Source organism: Myotis davidii, unplaced genomic scaffold (assembly GCF_000327345.1).
Source record: "Myotis davidii unplaced genomic scaffold, ASM32734v1 scaffold309, whole genome shotgun sequence".
Lineage (NCBI taxonomy): Eukaryota > Metazoa > Chordata > Mammalia > Chiroptera > Vespertilionidae > Myotis > Myotis davidii.
Window position 1 is genome coordinate 6,553,137 of NW_006383013.1, and position 18,979 is coordinate 6,572,115.

The following is an 18,979-nucleotide window of genomic DNA, read 5'->3' on the forward strand; positions in this document are numbered from 1 at the left end:
AAAACATTTTTAGAACTCAGGAGAGTCTCACTGGTGTGGCTCAGTGTTTGAGCATCCACTGATGAACCAGGAGGTCATGGTTCAATTCCTGGTCAGGGCACATGCCTGGATTGCAGGCTCAATCCCCAGTGTGGGGTGTGCAGGAGGCAGCCAATCAATGATTCTCTCATCATTGATGTTTTTTCCTCTCTCTCCTTCTCCCTTCCTCTCTCTGAAATCAATAAAAAATAAAACGATGTTTTTGTTTCAAAAGGGTAATTTGCCCAACTGTGTTTTCTGTGTAGGTGACTAGCAAAACACTAGGTCTGGAAATATATAGTATTATATTCTCCAAGCCCTTAAAGGCTACCTTTAATCTGTTTCCCCAAAATGGTAGAGGAAAAACAAATTTTATGAAATCAAAGTGGTAGGTTTTTAAATATTAATAATAACTTGCTTGCTGAATCTAAAGACAGCATGGAAGGGATTTTCCCAGCCCTTGGTTAAAAAAAAAAAAAAAAAAAAAGTCCAGGTGAAAGCATGAAACAATCCGAATTGAGCAAGTGGGGATATAAGGTCCAACACACATGTGATGCTAATAGGTGAGGCAGAGCTCTTGAGAGGGCGTGTGGATGTTAACCTTGGGTAAGGAAGGTGCTGGAATGACCTTCACCTTGCTAAGTCTTCAATTCACCTTGATGTTTCAATTAGGAATCTCATGTGCCTTTAGTACAAGAGGGGAAGGGAAATACTGTGGAACCCTCACTTGACACCACTCACTGGGGGACCCCGCTATATTTCAAAGAGCATGATAAACCACTCCTAGAGTCAGAGAGCCCTATTACTCCTATATGTACAAGGGATCTTAGTCATCAGCTCAAATCCAATGTAAGAGAACCTTTTGAAGCATCTGGGATAGATCATTATTTTAACTTTTGCCTGAGCATTTGCAGCAACAGGAAATTTTGCTATTGAGTCCATTCCTTTTTAAAGCAACTCTTATTAGAAAACTTTCTTATATTTGAAGCAAACATCTGTCATGTATCAAGTTTCCCTTTGTTCCTATTTTTGCCCTTTGAAGCTACACAGAGTAAGTCTAAGTCCTCTCCTATTTTATAACTCAACAGAAATTTCAATGCACCTATTATATCATTTCCTCTTTTTCTGCACTTCCTTTCCAGCTATATCTTCTGTTCTTCAGGTATCTATTCCCCTGTTCCTTGTATAATCAGACCCTTCACAACCCTGGCCACCTGTCTCTGGACACAATCCATGTATTAATGTCTCTCTCAAAATATAGTACCCAGAATTGAACCCAACCTTCCATCCAGATGTGGTCTTACCAGTGCAGCTTGCAGGGCTCCCTGGACTTCTATTACCACGGGTTAAATGAACTAGCTTTATGAATAGCCACAATATACTCCTGATTCAAAACTGAACTCCTATTTCCATAAGAAAACATTTCTACATGAACTGCTGTGAAACCATGACTTTCCAACCCCCTTCCCATCAACACATACACACACATACACACACACACACAATATACACACACATCCACAAATACACAACACATATACCATGCTGTTCTTAGAGGGTTGCATTTAAGAAAACTCAAAATATATTTTTTCATTAATGCTTCAATTTCATCTTTTTAATTTCAGTCTTATGCTCAGGTATTTCAAAAAATTATAATGATTCCTATATCCTAGTGTCAGTACATAGTTAGAATTCAATGACTATTCATTGAATAAGTTAATCCTGAATCTCCTGGTCAACAGACTAGATATATGTCTATTTCTGTGTCATTTACAAATCTGATCAATGTGCACTCTGTCCCCCTCCTCCATTCTTCATGGATATACAGAAAGACAGAGACAGGCTGCCTTTGAATTGTTGAGCAGGTATCCCCTTCGGGATGGCTGATGTAGCTTCTTGTGTGGTAAGAAAACACCAATGTACAAATAAGAAGCAGAGGTGCAGAATGTGAGCCGGAACGGATGAAGGCAAAGAAGACTGAGTGTCCCAGACTCTTAAAATCTATGTTTAAAAAGTATGACTTTCCCACCATCTCTACCCTAGAGTCTTCTGCCTTTTAGATCTATTACAATACTGTGCTTGTCAAACTCTGAATTTCTGGGGAAAGCTCACACAAGCTTAGTTTTAAAACAGCTTTGAAATGATCTCTTCAGCATACGTTTCCTGAAAAGTCCGAGTTACAGAGACATGTGCTCTCTATTGGCTATGAGGTATAAAAAGAGCTCCCAAATGCCTGAGGTATAACATATATATATCCACTTGTTTCAGAAATCAGAAATGGCCTATATTTTTCAATGTGAATTTGGGAATTCACTGAGATTGAAGCTGTCTCCTGAATTGAATATAACCTTACAATGAATGTCCCTTTTCCCCAGAATGAAGAAAAATAAGCTCAATTTTGCTTTCCTTTCAACAGCCACCCTTTGCAGAATGTGGGGCTAATCACAGAATAAAAGAGTATCATCCTGTGCCTTTTTCCATCCTGTGACCAAAACCTTAGAGAGATGGAAAAAGTGTTTCATTCAAAACAGTCTAGTCTTGAAAACGTCTGTTGCATAGTGTTCATATACAAAGAATGGAGACACCTGCGAAAGGATTAGGAAACCTAAAGAGGAAATTTGTTTTGTACCTTTTCTGAACCTTTTCTAGAGGGAGTGACAGAGATGGGTTCTTAATTAACCTCTCAAGACCGTGTTTTCCAGGAATTCATGTAAATGACAGAAGAACACCAGAAGGAAGTCATGCCAACACTGATGGGAGGTTCTTTTCCTGACTCTCCTCGTCACAACAAACCACACCCAAGTGCTGTGAGATAAGCAGAGGCAGAGGTGGCTTAATGAGGAAGCTCCAAGTCAGGTGAACCGGCTGCTTCAGGCAGTCAGAGCCTCTCCGCAGCAGCCGTCTCAGGTCTCCTGTTCACACACAGGCAACTACAGACAGGAAGGTCCGATACACTGCTCCCAGCATGGGGTAGTCATGTAGGTACTGACTTGAACTTCAGCTATTCAGGAAGATGTCCTACTGGGACTCTCAGGTCACGGCCTCTCAGCGAGGCTTCGTCACTGGACCCCACACTCCTTGGGGTTTTCCACTTCATCTCCTTCAAAGTCCGGCTTCAAACTCTTTTTCTGCTCAATCTCCACCTGCCATGAATAAAAGTTGGAGAGAAATGTCAGAAGAGAAAACATCCCAAGAAATAAATAAACCAAGAGAGAATACCTCACTGGGTTTAGATTCCTTGAGAGTCCTCGTGATTTTGTCATATTTTGGGGTTCCCTGGTGCCATTTGCCCTGTGTCTATGATGATTCTCTCTTTGCACAGACTCTTCACTTGGTGTGGGATTCCCTCCCCCTCACTGTCCACCTGGAAGATTCTTGTTCTTTGTCTTGCACAGCTGCTCAAAGGTCATCTCTTCTGTGAAGCTATTCTTGATTCTTTAGGTAGAGTGAGGCGCTCTCCGGTGCGTATTCCCACTGTACCTTCTACACCGCACCATGGGCTCCATAGGACAAGGGCTGGCCCTAGTCACTACTACATCCCAGCAATGTAGGCATATAGCAGGCAAGCACAGAGGTTGAAAAATGAATGGCTTCCTTTGCAATTGGCTGTTTACACTCTCAGTTACTGTATCTCTGTAAAAAAGTTTCCAAGCTGATAAGTATTGCAGTGTTTTCAGTTCTACCCATATTGTCTGCAAAACACTGTAGCTGTAATTGTCAAGGAATCAGAAATTAATCTTGCCCTGAAAGTGACACACTTCAACTGGAGCCTTGGGTAAGCCAGGCAGGGGATCCTTCAAGCTAGGAAGCTTCATAATTAAAGCTGCTTTCCTCAACACCAAAGTGGACATTTATGATGAGGGGGAAAAGTCAAGACAGGACAGTTGACGAGGGCAGCGATTTACTGCAAGAATATATAAAACACGCAGTACCTGACTACTTAGTCGGGCACTGATCTCCTTTCCCTTACCAGTGGTTCTCAACCTTCTGGCCCTTTAAAATAGTTCCTCATGTTTTTACCCCTAACCATAAAATTATTTTTGTTGCTACTTCATAACTATGTTATGAATCATAATGTAAATATCTGATATGCAGGATGGTCTTAGGCGACCCCTGTGAAAGGGTCATTCAACTGCCAAAGGGGTCACGACCCACAGGTTGAGAACCGCTGCCTTAGACTGTCATATAAAACAATGACAACAGCCAACACAAAAATAGCTGTCTGGTGTGAATGAATCAAAATTATATATATATTTTCTCAGATCTGTAAAATAATATATTTTTTGGTGTGCCACAAAATTTTAGTAATTAGTTTGTGTGCCATGAGATGACAAAGGTTGAAAATCGCATGTCTGAGGAAAGTGCTGTGTGTTTTTTTCTGGCCACAAGATGGAGTATGTGTTCTTTTTGGTAGACCACACAACTAAGGAGGCAATTAAAAACCAACAAATCACCATATTATTCTAAGGAAATTATTATGAATAGAAAATTATTAAGCCACTTTGCAAAATCCTTTTTCAAAAGCCCCCATTTCCCATCCCTGGCATTAATATCCTCCCACTGAATCGCTAACTCCATTGGATATAGTCACCATTCGTGTCAGCACACCCAGCTTGGTGTCTGTCCTCCTTCCACAGCCTGATCCTGTTACTACTCTAGAAGCTGGTTGGGCTTTTGAGTTCTGTCCTGTGACAGCCCAGTGACCAGGTCATGAATGTCCTAACTTTACTCAGACCCACGTCATCAACTCCTGTAGCTGCAATGTATGCCTTGGGCTAGCACTTTCCCGACACTCCTCTTGACTTCCAAATTCACTACTCTGCAACATAAATTACATTATGAATGGATAATAAAATCCCTTTATCCCAGTCCTCTTTTTTATGTTGTTGTTTATGATGACATTATAGTCTCCTCTTTTATTAGCTTCCTTATTTTTTCCCCAACCTTCCTCTTGCCCACTAGAGAGATTGTTCCTTTACATCAGAGCAGACTCGCCCAGGGCTATGTACCATGGCAAGCCGCCTCCAAGGAGGTAAGAGAATACTGCACCCAGCGCAGGTACTGCTAAAAGGAATGCGAGGGGGGAGGGGGGAGGGGAGAGAGGGGGTAACATCAGCCAGATGCCTCCCGGGCTACCTGGTAGCTGTAGTGTGCGGAATAATTGACCCACTTCCTGACGTCAGTCTTGTCTTCCACAGAGATGGATCTTACAGCAGCTTTGGAGGCCGAAGTGGTGGGCATGCTGAACTCGACAGTCACGTGATTGGCAAATCTGGAAGGCACTTCCCGGTCCGAGCCAAGTTCAAGGTGGCAGAAGAAACAGTGTGGGTGACCAGAAGCTATGAAACAAAGATAAAGAATCTACAGATCAGGTTCTTTGGGGAGGAAGTGGAAGAAGAGCCACCTCAGTAACAACGGAGGGCTGGAGGCCTGGCCCGTGTGGCTCAGCTGGTTGGAGCACGGTCCTGTACACTGGAAGGTCGCATTCCTGGTTAGGGCACATACCCAGGTTGCAGGTTTGATCCCCAGTCCGGGTGTGTAAGGGATCGATGTTTCTCTCTCACATCAATGATTGTTTCTCTCATCCCCTTCCTTTCTCTCTAAAATCAATTAAAAAACAACAACAACATATCTCAGGTGAGGATTTAAACACACACACAAAACAACAAAGGAGACCTGGAAGTCTTTCAGAGGGGCCGGCTGTGAGCAGAGGCTTTGCCTCTGCAGAAATTGCTCTGACCCTCTGATACAACACTATCTGATGACAGTAGCCTGGTATCCTAGCAATGGAACCATGGCTGAGAAGCAGCGGTCATTCTGCCTGCTCACATCAGGGTGACATGTGCGCACAGCACAAACACTAGGAAATGGGGGCTGTAGATTGGCAGAGAGGAATAAAAGGGCTCGGCACTTAGCACCTAATAAAACACCAGTGACAGCCACCTGGAGCAAAATCGATTTCCTTTGAAAGATAAATTGAATTTTCTTAATAGCATTTCATATTTTAAAAAAATGTTTTTGGCCTGCTTTTGTGGGTGAATGACATATGAAAATGACAGCACCCTTATAAGCACATTTATATTAGGGAAGCGCAGCAAACACCGGAGATCACACAGACTAAGAGTCAGCAAGCACCCCTGGATTTGACGTCCAGCTCTCCTGCTAATCAGCAGAGATCCTGCACCCGAGTCCTTTAGTCTCTCCAGGCCTCAGTTCATCATCTGTAAAGTAGGGCAGCTGGGTAGGTGGGCGTGGGGCGGTGGGGAGCGGTGGTTGGAAAGGGTAGACTGGACAATGCTAGGCATAGACCCTTCCTGTTCTTTGATTCTATACATCTATGGCTCATTCTACTGTACTTGGATAGTAAACTCAAGGTTGGATTTTCATGGAGAATTATTACTAGGTATTTGAGGGGAAAGGGTTAGAGCTTATTTCTGTGACTGTCACTCATGAAGCTCTGTGGTCGTCACCATTCATCAGATGCAGCAGGACATTTGTTGAATGTTTTGTGCTGAATGTTTTCCATTCTGCAGATTCTCTCACCGTCTCTTCGTAACAGAATCTGGAGGTCATAATATATTCTGCAAAGAAGCAGAGCTGAGGCCTGACTGAGCCCAGCCGTCTGACCCCAAACTGTTCTAACCACGCTGTCTGAGTCATAACCTCTTGTTTCCAAATCTCAAGACCAGGTCTTTGGGGTGACAAGGTCTACGGGGTGACAAGGTCTGCAGGGGAAGTCAGCTATAAGAACCCACACATAGCAACTCGCGACAGAGAAACGATGTTACACGGCTTTGATTTCATTACCTAACAGAAACAGCCCTTAGTTATCTGAGTTTTCCCAAATAAACAATCCCAAGTTCCTTTATTGGTCTGGGAGGGACTTTTTAATCTCAGTAAGCGAGGCCCTCCACACACCCTCTCTCCAAGGAAAACATTACAGAGTGAAGTATTTGTTTTGCTCTGTTTCACAAATGTGAAATGTTTCACTGGTTCTTTCTAAAGAGTAAAACTTTAGGAAATTAATTGAAAAATTTGCACTGGTTTTAGGAAAGGAATTTAAGATACATGTAATAGTAAAAATTATAGTATTTAAAAAGACATTCATTTTTTTAAAAAAATTGTGTGCCACAGATGTAATTATATAGCTATCATATTGGAGCATTTATTATAGGCCAGAGACTGTGCTAACCACTTAAAAGCATTTTCTAATTTCATTCTTAATGGGTTAGGTATTAATAACCCTATTTTATAGATGAGGAAAATGAGATTTCTCTGAGAGGGTTAAGTAAATTGCCTGAGGTCACAGAGTCATTAAGTTGTAGTACTGGGAATAAAACAGATCTGACTCTAAATTATGCTTCAACTTCTCTCAAGGTACTGCTATAGATTTAAATCACTTCAAAGTATATAGAGGAGTTTCTAATTTCATTCAATAGCAACCTGAAAAACAGTTTTACATAATGACCCTTATTTACACATTTTGAGTATCGAGAAAGCATTACTGTCCACAAAACTGACCCTCTTCTGTCACCCACCAAAGTGTATTCACAGCTAACTCTCTAAGAGCAACATTCTTTCTTGATTCCCAGCATCAACTAATGGCTGCGTAGGGCTGGTGGACAGATAGGGAAGTACAATTCTGAAAGCTGGTGTGGTTTAATTTATGATTATGAGCTAATGAGCCCATGCATCATGTCATCTTCCTGGATGGATTTGAGAACATTTAACATTACAATTCAGATGTCTATTTGCCATAAATGGGGACTCATATTGGGTTGGTTTTCTCTTCACTTGGTCTTATGGGAATTCCAGCAAAGAAAGCTACCTGGGCAGGACAGAATGTTTTGTTTCCTGGTGGAGAATCCGGGAAAGCAGCAGGATTCGTGCTTTGTTCCGGTGCCTTCTAGGATTAAGAAAAACTTGGGAATAGAGTGGGAGGGATCCTGTAGAATGCAGAGAGATGGGGGCTGCACACGCACATGGCTGCTGGCGCCCAGTGGCGGCTTGTGAAGTCTTTTGAGGGCTGGGATTGGGACACACCTGCTGTGGCTGAGGTGGTGTGGGCTGCCAGCAAAGCCAGAGGTGCTGCCCTGCTGGCCCATGCTGCCTGTGCTCTGCCTGCCCTGCCCGCTGGGGCTGGGGATGCAGGGCCACTGCAGGTGGGAATGGGTGTGCAGAGATTTAGGCTTCCTTCACTGTAAATGGAGGGTGAGGATTATGAAAAATAGTCTATAAAAGGCACCTTCCCAAGGCTGTCTGAAGACCAGAACAGAAGAACTCCAACTACTAATAGATCATCAATTCTCTGGTTTCTTGGCATGGGATGGGGAGGACAGGGGCTGGGCGCAGCGAGTACCAGCAACGGTGAGAACCTGCAGTCTCACTGGCGTTCAGATCCTGTATACCTCCAGTTTCCAGGAAAGGGTGCTATCCATTTCCTAAACTGATCCAGAAGTGGCCAGCAGTTTTACAAGAGTCCCTTTTTGGGGGTTTCACTTATAAATCTATATAGCCATGACAGCAAAAGCAGTAACTGGGATTGGGGGGGTGGGGGGGGGGAGGAAATTTCAGTGAGAACATTCCCAAATATCCCTATGTTTTCCTGTATTTCAAAAATCTTTTACAAATAAGGTTACAGTCATCTGGAAATACATATGTAATATGTAAGCTGTATTTACTTGGCCTTGAGCCTACTGAACACTGCCCACTGGGAAGCATTAGGAAAGTGTTTGCTGAAGACCTATTTTCCCCTGTCCTGGATCCATTCTCTTTTCTTCTGGTGACAATCCCCCACGCATCCCCCCTTTTTGGGAAATAATCTTCCCCAGCACTGTGTCATCTTGGTGGGCTTGTCGGTCAAAATGCACTGTCCTCCTGGACTCAAGGCAAGTGGCACAAGGACAGAAGCTGGCTTGCGATCAGTCCCAGTGGCTGCAGCCTGAGGAGACACCATAGTTCCTCCTATCAAGAGCTGTCCTGCCTTCAATTCTGAGCTGCCCAGATCCTTCCAACAGCTTCCTTTTCCTTAAAGCAGCCAGCCAGTCTTTGCGGCTTATGACCCCAAATCCCTCCGGTAATGCTTTCAAATAATTGAGAGAAAGAAGTTTGAAACAAATGGTAGATGTGCGTACACATTGGGAAATGTACACATTGGGAAAACTGCAAATCTCAGCCCCCACAGTGGAAATTATTTCAAGTTTGGGTCTATTTGGTGTCGTTTACGAAGAAGCAGCTGTGGTGTTGGGAAAAGAGCCCAGATGTGGCTTTGTGACTTCAGACGAGTCGTGTCACCTTCAGGCCCTTAATCTTCTCCTATGCAGAATGACGAGTTTGAGTAAGTTGTCCCCAACATCCCTTCCACCTTGAAAAACCCAATAGTCCCAAAATAAAGTTACCTGAGTCCATGCCTAATAGTATACTCAAGAGCTAAAAATCCCAATAAACGTACACAGGAAGCCTTGTTTTTCCCCATGTCAAGTGTCTAGCAGGTTAAACAGTAATTTTCTCCCTGTCTCCTCAGTTCTTTTCCCCAGGCCTCTGTGGCAGAGAATTCAGGCTTTCTCCTTTCCTCCACTAATTCAGAGGGGCCTGTGGCTGAGGTAGAAACTACAGTGCTCTCGCTAGAATACAGGGATCTTTCAGGGAGGATGAATTAACAAGCACAAAGAGGAAGACTTTATCTTAAAAGTTCTGTCAGTTTAGAAATAGAGGGTGGCAAATCCAGCCCCAGACACAGAGGTCCAATTGTCTCCCTGGTCTGCCCTGCTACGCCCAGTGTCTGACACAGCCTGCACGGCTCGGGATGCCTGGAGAGTTGACCAGATCCCATTGCTTCTTGCCACCCCATCGTATTATATTTAGAGTATGATAACAGCCTCTCCACACAGAACAGGAAATGAAGACACAGAACACTGTTAGGATTTCATGGTGAGAATGGAAAGAATGTATCTTCACAAGAGAAAGACATTCCAATCAAGAGTTCCCCCAAATCTTATTCTCTTTGCTCGGCTAGGATACCCACTTTTGTGATCAGATGAGCCAAGTTTATTACAAACAAGAAGAGAAGTGGTTTAAAAGAACACAGGATCATGGGCGCACTGCCTGCCACTGGGCTCACCCAGACTTACTCTCATCAGTAAGGCTATAGAGCTGGCTTGATTGCTCCCTAGTTTTGTGGTTTTGCTGAATCTCACTGGAACCATGAGAAAGTCATTGCCTCCCGGGCTCACGCAGGCACAGAACCATCCCTGACAGCTGTGAGCAGGCCCGCTAGGGCTGGTTGGCTTTATCTCTTTGTTTAAATCGCACATTCCTTCCTTTACTTTTTGTCTGGTAGAATTTCAGCCTTTTGGACCATCATATTCTGGATGGATCTTCCGTCTGGTCACAGGCCATTTCTCCTCTTCCCCTTTCCCAGATCCCAACTCTGAGCTCAAGATGTTATGATTGACAGGCCTTTCATGGGATGGCTGAGATAAAAATATACTCCTCACCTGTACGGCACATATGATCAGCCGTAATGAATCGGCCCTTTTATCTATACCAGGGCATAGTTTAAAAGGCATCTCTTCAGAACCCAGAAGCCTTCTAGGATCTGGCCATGGATAGCTTCCAGCAGCATAGATAATGTTTTAATGAGTCAGAAAGGAATATAAATTCATAGCTGCCCTGGAAAGCCACTTAGCAGCTCAGTGGAGAATAAAGCAGAGCTTTATGGAAGACGTGCAACCATTCAGGAGGTGAAATGATGGAGCGAAATGTTTGTTACTTACTTTGCTCAAATATTTTTGCTTTTCTTGTCCCACTCCCCATCCGTCCCCATCCCCATCACACACCAAAACTCAGCACTTCACAGGGAAATAGGATGTGGAACGCTGATCCTGCTGCCTTGGCAACCGGGCAGTGGTTTTCACAGACGAAAACCCTCCACTTACCTGAATTCTTGTCAGGCAGCCGGTTTATCCTCCACACAATGGAGTTGAAGGCATGTTCGTACTTAGCAGTCCCCAGAGTCACTCTCATGACAGGCTCGGAGCCAGACACACTCGTGGAGCCAAAGCTGGCCCCCCGGTTGACCTTGGCTTTCAGAGACTTTTCCCCCAGGACGCTTTCCCTGCGGAAGTTTTTCACCCACTCACTGGGCACAGGGTACCGAACCATCACATTCTCACAGGGAACCTGAGTGAGGGGGTCACAGTTAGAGGAGAAGCCGGTGGACATCCTCAGCCAGCTCTGCACCTCCACCTCCGCCCCGTTGATGCTCGCGGCCGTCCGGAGCGTGAAAGGCAAGGTCTTCTCGGCAAACACTGTCCTGAACCGCATCAACTCGAAGCGGCAGGCGTCCAAAGGGTTGAACAGGATGACCCGGGAGCTGTTGAACACGTCCTCGTCCACACACCCATGGAAACGGCACTCGTGGAGCTTGATCCACTTGGTGGTGGTGGTCGGCATGATGTCTTGCCGGGAAACGACTTCGTTCCCCTTGACCAGGACATCGTTGAGGCCCAAGCGGCACTCTGCCAGCCCCGAGAGGAAACTCAGGATGTGGATCCGTGTCAAGACGTGGTGCTGGAGAACCTGGTTGTCCCCTTTGCTCACGAGGGCAGAGAATTCATCTCTGACATCCACGGTAATCTCCTCTTCCAGGTAGTTCAAGCCGACTGTGCTCAAGTCCATGGACAACACAGGCAGGTCCATGAGACGGTCCTGAACCGCACGGATGAAGCTCAGGAAGTCATCGTAATTGGTGGTGCCCAGTTTAATCACTTGTTCCCTCTCGGCTGTGTGGGCGACAGCAGGTTTGGGCTGGTATTTCTTCTTTTCCTTGTACGTGACGCGGTCAATCCGCAGGCTGTGGATCCTGCCATTTTCATCATAGTTTTGGAGCCGGGGTTCTGAAATCTCATGGCAGATCTCCAGCTTGAACTCTCGGAATGGCTTCTCTAGGCCCTGCTCATAATACAGCTGCAGGTAACCAGTATCTGTTAGTCTGATGTAGATGGGTCCCCAGTGTCTGGAGGACATGATGTTTTTCTTCTCAGGGATCCTTAGCATCATTGGCCACCCATCCCTGGGCTGGGAAGGTGCTGCACCAGGTGGGTGGTCGAGTTCGAGCCAGGCTACTGGGTCATCATCAGGCAGTGTCGCACTGCCTAAGTGATCGGGGTCGTCAATTTGGAGTTGTTTGAGTTTTTCAACAGCATCAGAGTGTGACTGGTTTTTGCTTGAGTCATCAAAACTGATGGCATCCTGGTAGATGACAATGAGAGAATCCCTCTGGCTTTTGCCTGTGGTACTAGATGTGGAATTGGTTTGGGAGCGCCTCTCCTGCTCCTCAAAGAAAGCACTGAAAGGGTTGATTGGGGAGGGTTGTACATCCTGGAGAGTCTCATTCAGGAAAGGGTTGGTGGCCCTCCAAGGTGGAGCCTCGGCTATGGGAGGTGGATGGTTTAAGGAGGAAACGTCCAGCTTCTGAACTTTGGAGAAGTTTATCAATGTGCTCTTGGGACGTTCCCTCTTCTTAAATGAGCCGGTTGAGTAATAAGATACATCTGGGGTCACAGATGCAATAGATGGTGTGTTTGACTTCAGAGGAGAGGCTATGGGTGGCAAAGGGCAGCTGACTTCATTGTCATCAAAAGTGACCCAGCTGGGGAAACGAGCAGAAGTCACCGGAGTGGCAGCATGCCCATTCATGACAGGACTGCTGGCCTGCCAGCTGATGGCCTCCATGTCTACCTCTTCATCTTCCTGGAGTGAGGACGAGTTGTCTAAAAGAAAAGGAAAACACATGAGGGCTGCTATCCAGGGCACCTAGAAGTATGGGAAATTGAGGTATGAGAATGAGGGATGACTAGATTTTTATCTGGAATTCAATAAATTCCAAAGCAGTTCATTACCTGTCTCACGTGCTTAGTCTGGGCACACATCTCATAATTTTATAATAAGCACACAAGGGGGGCCTCATGTCCAATACAGTAAGAATACAAATGAGTCTATTGATACAGATGCACTGGTAGGACCAAGTTCCCTTGCAATTGAACTCTTATATAGTCTCACTTTTATGAGTTTCTAGGATAGATGTTTTCTTTGCTCTGAAGTTTGTATTCTTTTTAAAAAAAATAAATTTTTATTGATTTCAGAGAGGAAGGGAGAAGAGAGAGATAGAAACATCAATGATGATAGAGAATCATTGATTGGCTGTGTCCTGCATGCCTCCTACTAAGGATTGAGCCCACAACCCAGGCACGTGCCTTTGACTGGAATCGGACCTGGGACCCTTCAGTCCACAGACTGACGCTCAATCCATTGAGCCAAACCAGCTATGGCAAAAGTTTGTATTCTTAATTTTTAAACACTGAAAACCATTTCCCACATAAAATGGTATAAAGCTGATTTCATTAAATAAAACAAGTTATCTGCTCTAAGTGATAATATGATTGCGAATAACATAATTGGAGGGATTTCTGCCCAAATGTGATCAATAAACATTGAAGACAAAATGTTAATATCCTTAATATGAAAAAAGTTCACACAAGCGAATAAGAAAAGTACAAAAAGTCCAATAGAAGAATAGACAAAGGACATACACAGACAACTCGGGAAAGAGAAACTAAAAATGTCTAATAAGCAAGTAAAAATGTCCAATGTCACTAGTAATAATAAAAATGCAAATTCAAATTTAAAAAACCAGTGAAGATTTAAAATTTTTTAGTATTCAGTGAGGGGGATATGATATGAGCAGTAAACAGACCTTTAGTGAGACTGTTAGATGCTACAAACTCTGTGGAAGTGGATTAGCACTTTGACGGGCCTTACAAATGTTCATAAACAATGCCTTAAGGAGACAAACCCAAACTGTGAACCACATTTTGGATGAATGTTAAGAATTGAGGCACACAATGGAATAATACCATTAAAATGTTTACAAGTATGTAGTCACATGAGAAAACACATGATATAATCTCTTCTTTTTTCTCTAAAATACTTTTCTATCTTAGGGTTTTATTTCAAGAAAGGAAAAAAAAAAAGGTGTTTGCAAATAAAGCTCCACCCTAGCAGGGCATTCAAGAGAGATATAGGACTTGAGTTTTCATGCAAGAAAGATCCAAACCTTCAAAATAGCTTTTACCCCTGTGTCTGCTGTGGGAAGAGAGAAGGAAATGAGGCCTTTAGCAAGAAGGAGCGGATTCGGATGAAGGAATGACACAGAAAACAAATCTGTGTGTTTGGCATATAGTAGATACTCAGTTAAAGTTTGATAATTGAATGAATGAGAACAGAAACTCTGCTTTGGAGAAGTTCTATTCTCTCTGTCCTCTAGAGCAGGGATAGGGAATGTCCAGCCCACTGGCCATATAAGGCCCATGAAATCATTTGGTCTGGTCCTGCCAAGGCTTTAGGGGTAAGTTAATTAAATGTGTGACCAAACAGAACAGGCAAATAAATTTTTAAGTTGATAATTTTGTATGGCTCGAGAATCCTATATAATAAAATAATAATAGTATGCAAATTGACCGAACGGCAGAACAACTGGTCGCTATGATGAGCACAGACCACCAGGGGGCAGATGCTCAACACAGGAGCTGCTCCCTGGTGGTCAGTGTGCTTCCACAGGGGGAGCACCACTCAGCCAGAAGTCAGCTCATGGCTGGCCAGCACAGCAGCGGTGGCGGGAGCCTCTCCAGCCTCCACAGCAGTGTTAAAGATGTCCAACTGATGGCTTAGGCCTGCTCCCCGGAGGATCAGCCATCAGACATCCCCGGAGGGCTCCCGGGCTGCCAGAGGGATGTCTGACTGCAAGCTTAGGCCCGATCCCCCCGGCCCCCGGGAAGTGGGCCAAAGCCAGCAGGTGGACATCCCCTGAGGGCTCCCAGGCTGCCAGAGGGATGTCTGACTGCCAGCTTAGGCCCGATCCCCTGAGGAGTGGGCCTAAGCTGGCAGGTGGGCATCCCTCGAGGGGTCCTAGACTGTGAGAGGGCACAGGCCTGGCTGAGGGACCCACCCCCCCGAGTGCATGAATTTTCATGCACTGGGCCTCTAGTATGTTATAAATATCCAAATGGCCCTTGGCAGAAGAAAGGTTACCCACCCCTGCTCTAGAGGAATGTGTACAGGGATCTCTGCCACTATTCCACCCAGTGTTTCTACTGCCAGGAATTGGGAATCAGAGAGAAATGGATACTCAAATGCTCTAGTTAAATAGTTGAGTTTTCTAAATGCCTCGCTCAACCTTCATGAATATCATATCCAACCATAACAAATCAGAAATGCCACCCATAATTGCAAATGTAATTACACATGGATGGGAAGGCTGGCTTGCCATCCATCTTTCCAAGGATATTTATTCAAACAAACAGCAGTTCCCTCTACTGAAAATGTCAGTTTGAAAATATAGGCTACATACATGAGCATGCATAGGCATATATCCACATTCACCCTAGAAATATACAGATCAAAAAATATTTTCTATATGTACAGCATCACAAAAGGGTTTCAAAGTATTTTAAAATTAAAGATACTATCCATCAAATTAATCATTAACCCACTTTTATAGATGCCTATGTGACTTATTTTCTGGAAAATAAAGGGAAAGGGGTCAGGAAACAACCCAGGTTTTAGAATTTATATTTTATGTATTACTACTACTAAGGGAACAATGTGGCCCTGAGTAAAATATAATAACTTCCTTGAAACTATAACTGATCCTCCATACAGAGCTGGGAAGGGAGTGAACCTCGAAACACATCAATTTCTAATGAATCGGCTCTATGGAGTCTCTGTAATGCTGAGTTCCCACCCACCCTGTCTGGCACTGACCCACCCTTGTATCAGGGACATCCTTTCCGCCTTGGAGCTCATCACCACTCCCTGATTTAAAACAAGCTAAAGTCCTTTTCCTTTGGAGGCCTGCTTTCTGCCAAAACTGCCAAAGGATTCCTGTCTGTTGGGAATCTTGTCCCCAAAATAGTATTTCTCATCTTCCTTTCCCAAGCCAAAAACGAAGGGGAGGAAAAGGCCTTTGTTTCCAGTGAAGGTAATTTTCTTTTTCTTTTTCTTTTTTTAAAATATATTTTATTGATTTTTTACAGAGAGGAAGGGAGAGAGATAGAGAGTTAGAAACATCGATGAGAGAGAGACATCGATCAGCTGCCTCCTGCACATCTCCTACTGGGGATGTGCCCACAACCCAGGTACATGCCCTTGACCGGAATCGAACCTGGGACCTTTGAGTCCGCAGGCCGACACTCTATCCACCGAGCCAAACCGGTTTCGGCGAAGGTAATTTTCTTACAATAAATTTCTTTCTTTCATTTTTTAAAATATGTTTTTATTGATTTTAGAGAAAGCGGGGGTGGGGTGGGGGGGAGAAAGAAACATCGACATGAAAGAGAAACATCGATGGGTTGCCTCCCATAGATGCCCAGATTAGGGATCGAACCCACAACCTGGTGTGGCTGATACTGGAAACAATGATAGAGGAAGTGAGCAAATTTCTCCAGTAAGAAATCAGCAAAAACTAATTATATTAAGAACTAAATTAACTATCACCCACAATTCTATTTTATTGACTCATTAAAATAAAACCAAAACCAAAAATCCAGCATTATTTTAATTACTGGTAATATCTCTTCCACTTGCTACTTCCAAATTGCTGTTATGATGAACTGGGCTGCTGCCAAGCAAAAGCCACAGATGAAGGTTAGGTTCTTTTTTTAACCACAGGGGGAGTTTGCAGGACCGAAGAGCTTTCTGATTAGCGTCTTAACTGATGCAAACCAAAGAGAAATGGTGGATTCTTTTCATGTTAGACCACAGTCTATTTTCAGCTCCCAGAAGATTAAATGAAATGATTACAATGGTAATCAAAGCCACCAAACTGAAGAAAATGTAAAAACTATGGGGAGAAAAAATAACCGTTTCTATGAGATTTTAAATCCAGCAGACACTGCCATCTTTTCCCCCTAATTAGATAGCATAATTTGTTGTTAATGCAATGGCAAATGCAAAAATCTTATTGGGAGCTGTTCACTGGAATTCATTAGCAGTGGCAAGAAGAAATATTCTTAGGTTATCACAGTTTTCTCAACATGAGATAGCAGTCACTGTTATACAAGAGCATATAGTTAAAACTGTATGACCAGCCTCAGACGCACAGTGGGCACTTAAATATGTGTCATATGTAAAGTGAAGAGAGGAACACAAATCACAGAACTGGGGGCTTGAAGAGATTTTAGAAATAGAACTTGATCTGTTCATTTTGCTGAGAAGACTGGGCCTCTGTGAGTTTAAGGAAACTGCCCAAGGTGAGATTAAAAAGCAAGTCCTACATTTAATCATTAACTATTTTCTTAATGTTTGATCGTTAAGCTAAAACCTGGTTAATTTTTTCCCATTACCTTTTATATTGGCAAGAGTTATCTTGACACAACTTTTTAGGAGCGTTCTTCAGTGAAGAAAAGAACTCAGCTAAACAAGGATTAACATCTACTTATACAGAGAAGCTTTTGGGCATAGGGTCAGGAATGTCACCCCCTGACATATGGATGTGTGTGGGTGAGAGAAAGGAGTTAGTCATCTAACCTTATCAAGGCAGCGTCTAACCTGAGTAAAATAAACTGGAACTTAGTTATCATCACAAACACACTGGCAAAAAAATAAAAAAGAACCAGAGGGTCAGAGTCTATTCATCTGTCCTAGCATTGTCATGGAGAGAGGATGCTTTGATGCTGGCAAAGTTACATGGTCAGAGATACCCCCAAGTGAAGAAGCCAATTCACCGAACTACCACTTACCACTACTTGACAGAATCCCTATCAAGAACATTTGGCACTACATTCTGGTTTGTATTTGCTAGGAGGACCTCTGAAACAGTACTCAGCACCTTCTCCAAATGACTGGTCCAGTTTGCTAATCACTTCCCACTAATCAAGATGGAAAAGCAAGCACTCGACGTTAAGTTTGATGAATGGCCCAGGAACATCCCCAATATGTTGTGTGTTCCTGATCAACCTGTTCTCTCTGGTTCTAAGCGTCTGCCTCTGATTTACCATTGCCCACTTCCCCATGCCTTCCCCAATACTCAACCCTTGGGTCCCTGCATTTGGCTTCTTCCTCTAACAACTATACTTCCACTCAACTGCCTTACTGGTTGGTTCCCTGGCTTAGGCTGTCTTTCTGATATCAGCTCCTCATGCATGCTGTATTAGATGAAGGCTCTGTTCTCCAGCTTACCAGGGCAGAGATCCCACTATAACGTCTCGCTGTTGTCTAATGGGGCCAACCACAGCTTCCCAGCAGAGGTCATAGGCAGGTTAGGGCCAGACTGAAATATCTACAGTAAATTGAAAAGTTAGCATTCCATTTAATAAATTAATCTCTTAATATTTTATGTAACAGGGTGTATCAAAGACTTAATTAATAATGAGGCCAGCTGAGAACCTAAGCTGTATTTTATTGATTTGTTATTGCCATAGCAAAAGTCCTCTGGATTTTCCTCCTAGCCTCACCCATTTCTGAGCCCAAAGAGGATGGAACAAAGAGGACTTTTAGAATCTGGGCATGATGGGATGGGCTGTGAAGCTCATCAAATTCTTCTGTGACAAGAAGTGGAAAGGGCTCTCTTGGTTTAGGAACTTAGAAGAGGAGTAGCATTCAGAAGTTACTGTAAGGAAAACATATTGTAGTGGCAAGGGGATTAAGGGGTCTCCATCTGATTCAGGCATAATTTTTATGTGCCAGGACTGGGGACCAGGAAAAGGACTGCCTGGAGGAATACTGGGCAAGGTCTCACCAACAGTGGCAGGCCTCCAGTGCCCATGCTCTTACTGTGACCAGGACAGGTGACTCATCAGGGCTGCCTGTCCCACTGCCACAGGGAAAGTCTCACTTGTGTGTAACTCTACATCAGTGGTTCCCAACCTTTTTTTGGCCATGTCCCACCTAAGCATCTCTAAAA

At 43.9% G+C, this 18,979-nt stretch overlaps 1 protein-coding gene across 1 annotated transcript in view; it reads right to left on the reverse strand.

The window, feature by feature from the left end:
• Window positions 1–685: 685 nt before the first annotated feature.
• The window catches only part of STON2 (stonin 2), a gene marked incomplete at its 5' end in the record, with an annotated part of 109,071 nt that continues 90,777 nt past the window's right edge, over window positions 686–18,979 (reverse strand). The window contains 3 exons of the mRNA XM_015558008.1: window positions 686–3,161; window positions 5,155–5,357; window positions 10,956–12,791. Coding sequence (XP_015413494.1) covers window positions 3,078–3,161; window positions 5,155–5,357; window positions 10,956–12,791 — 2,123 coding nt within the window. The remainder of the gene's footprint in view (window positions 3,162–5,154; window positions 5,358–10,955; window positions 12,792–18,979) is intronic.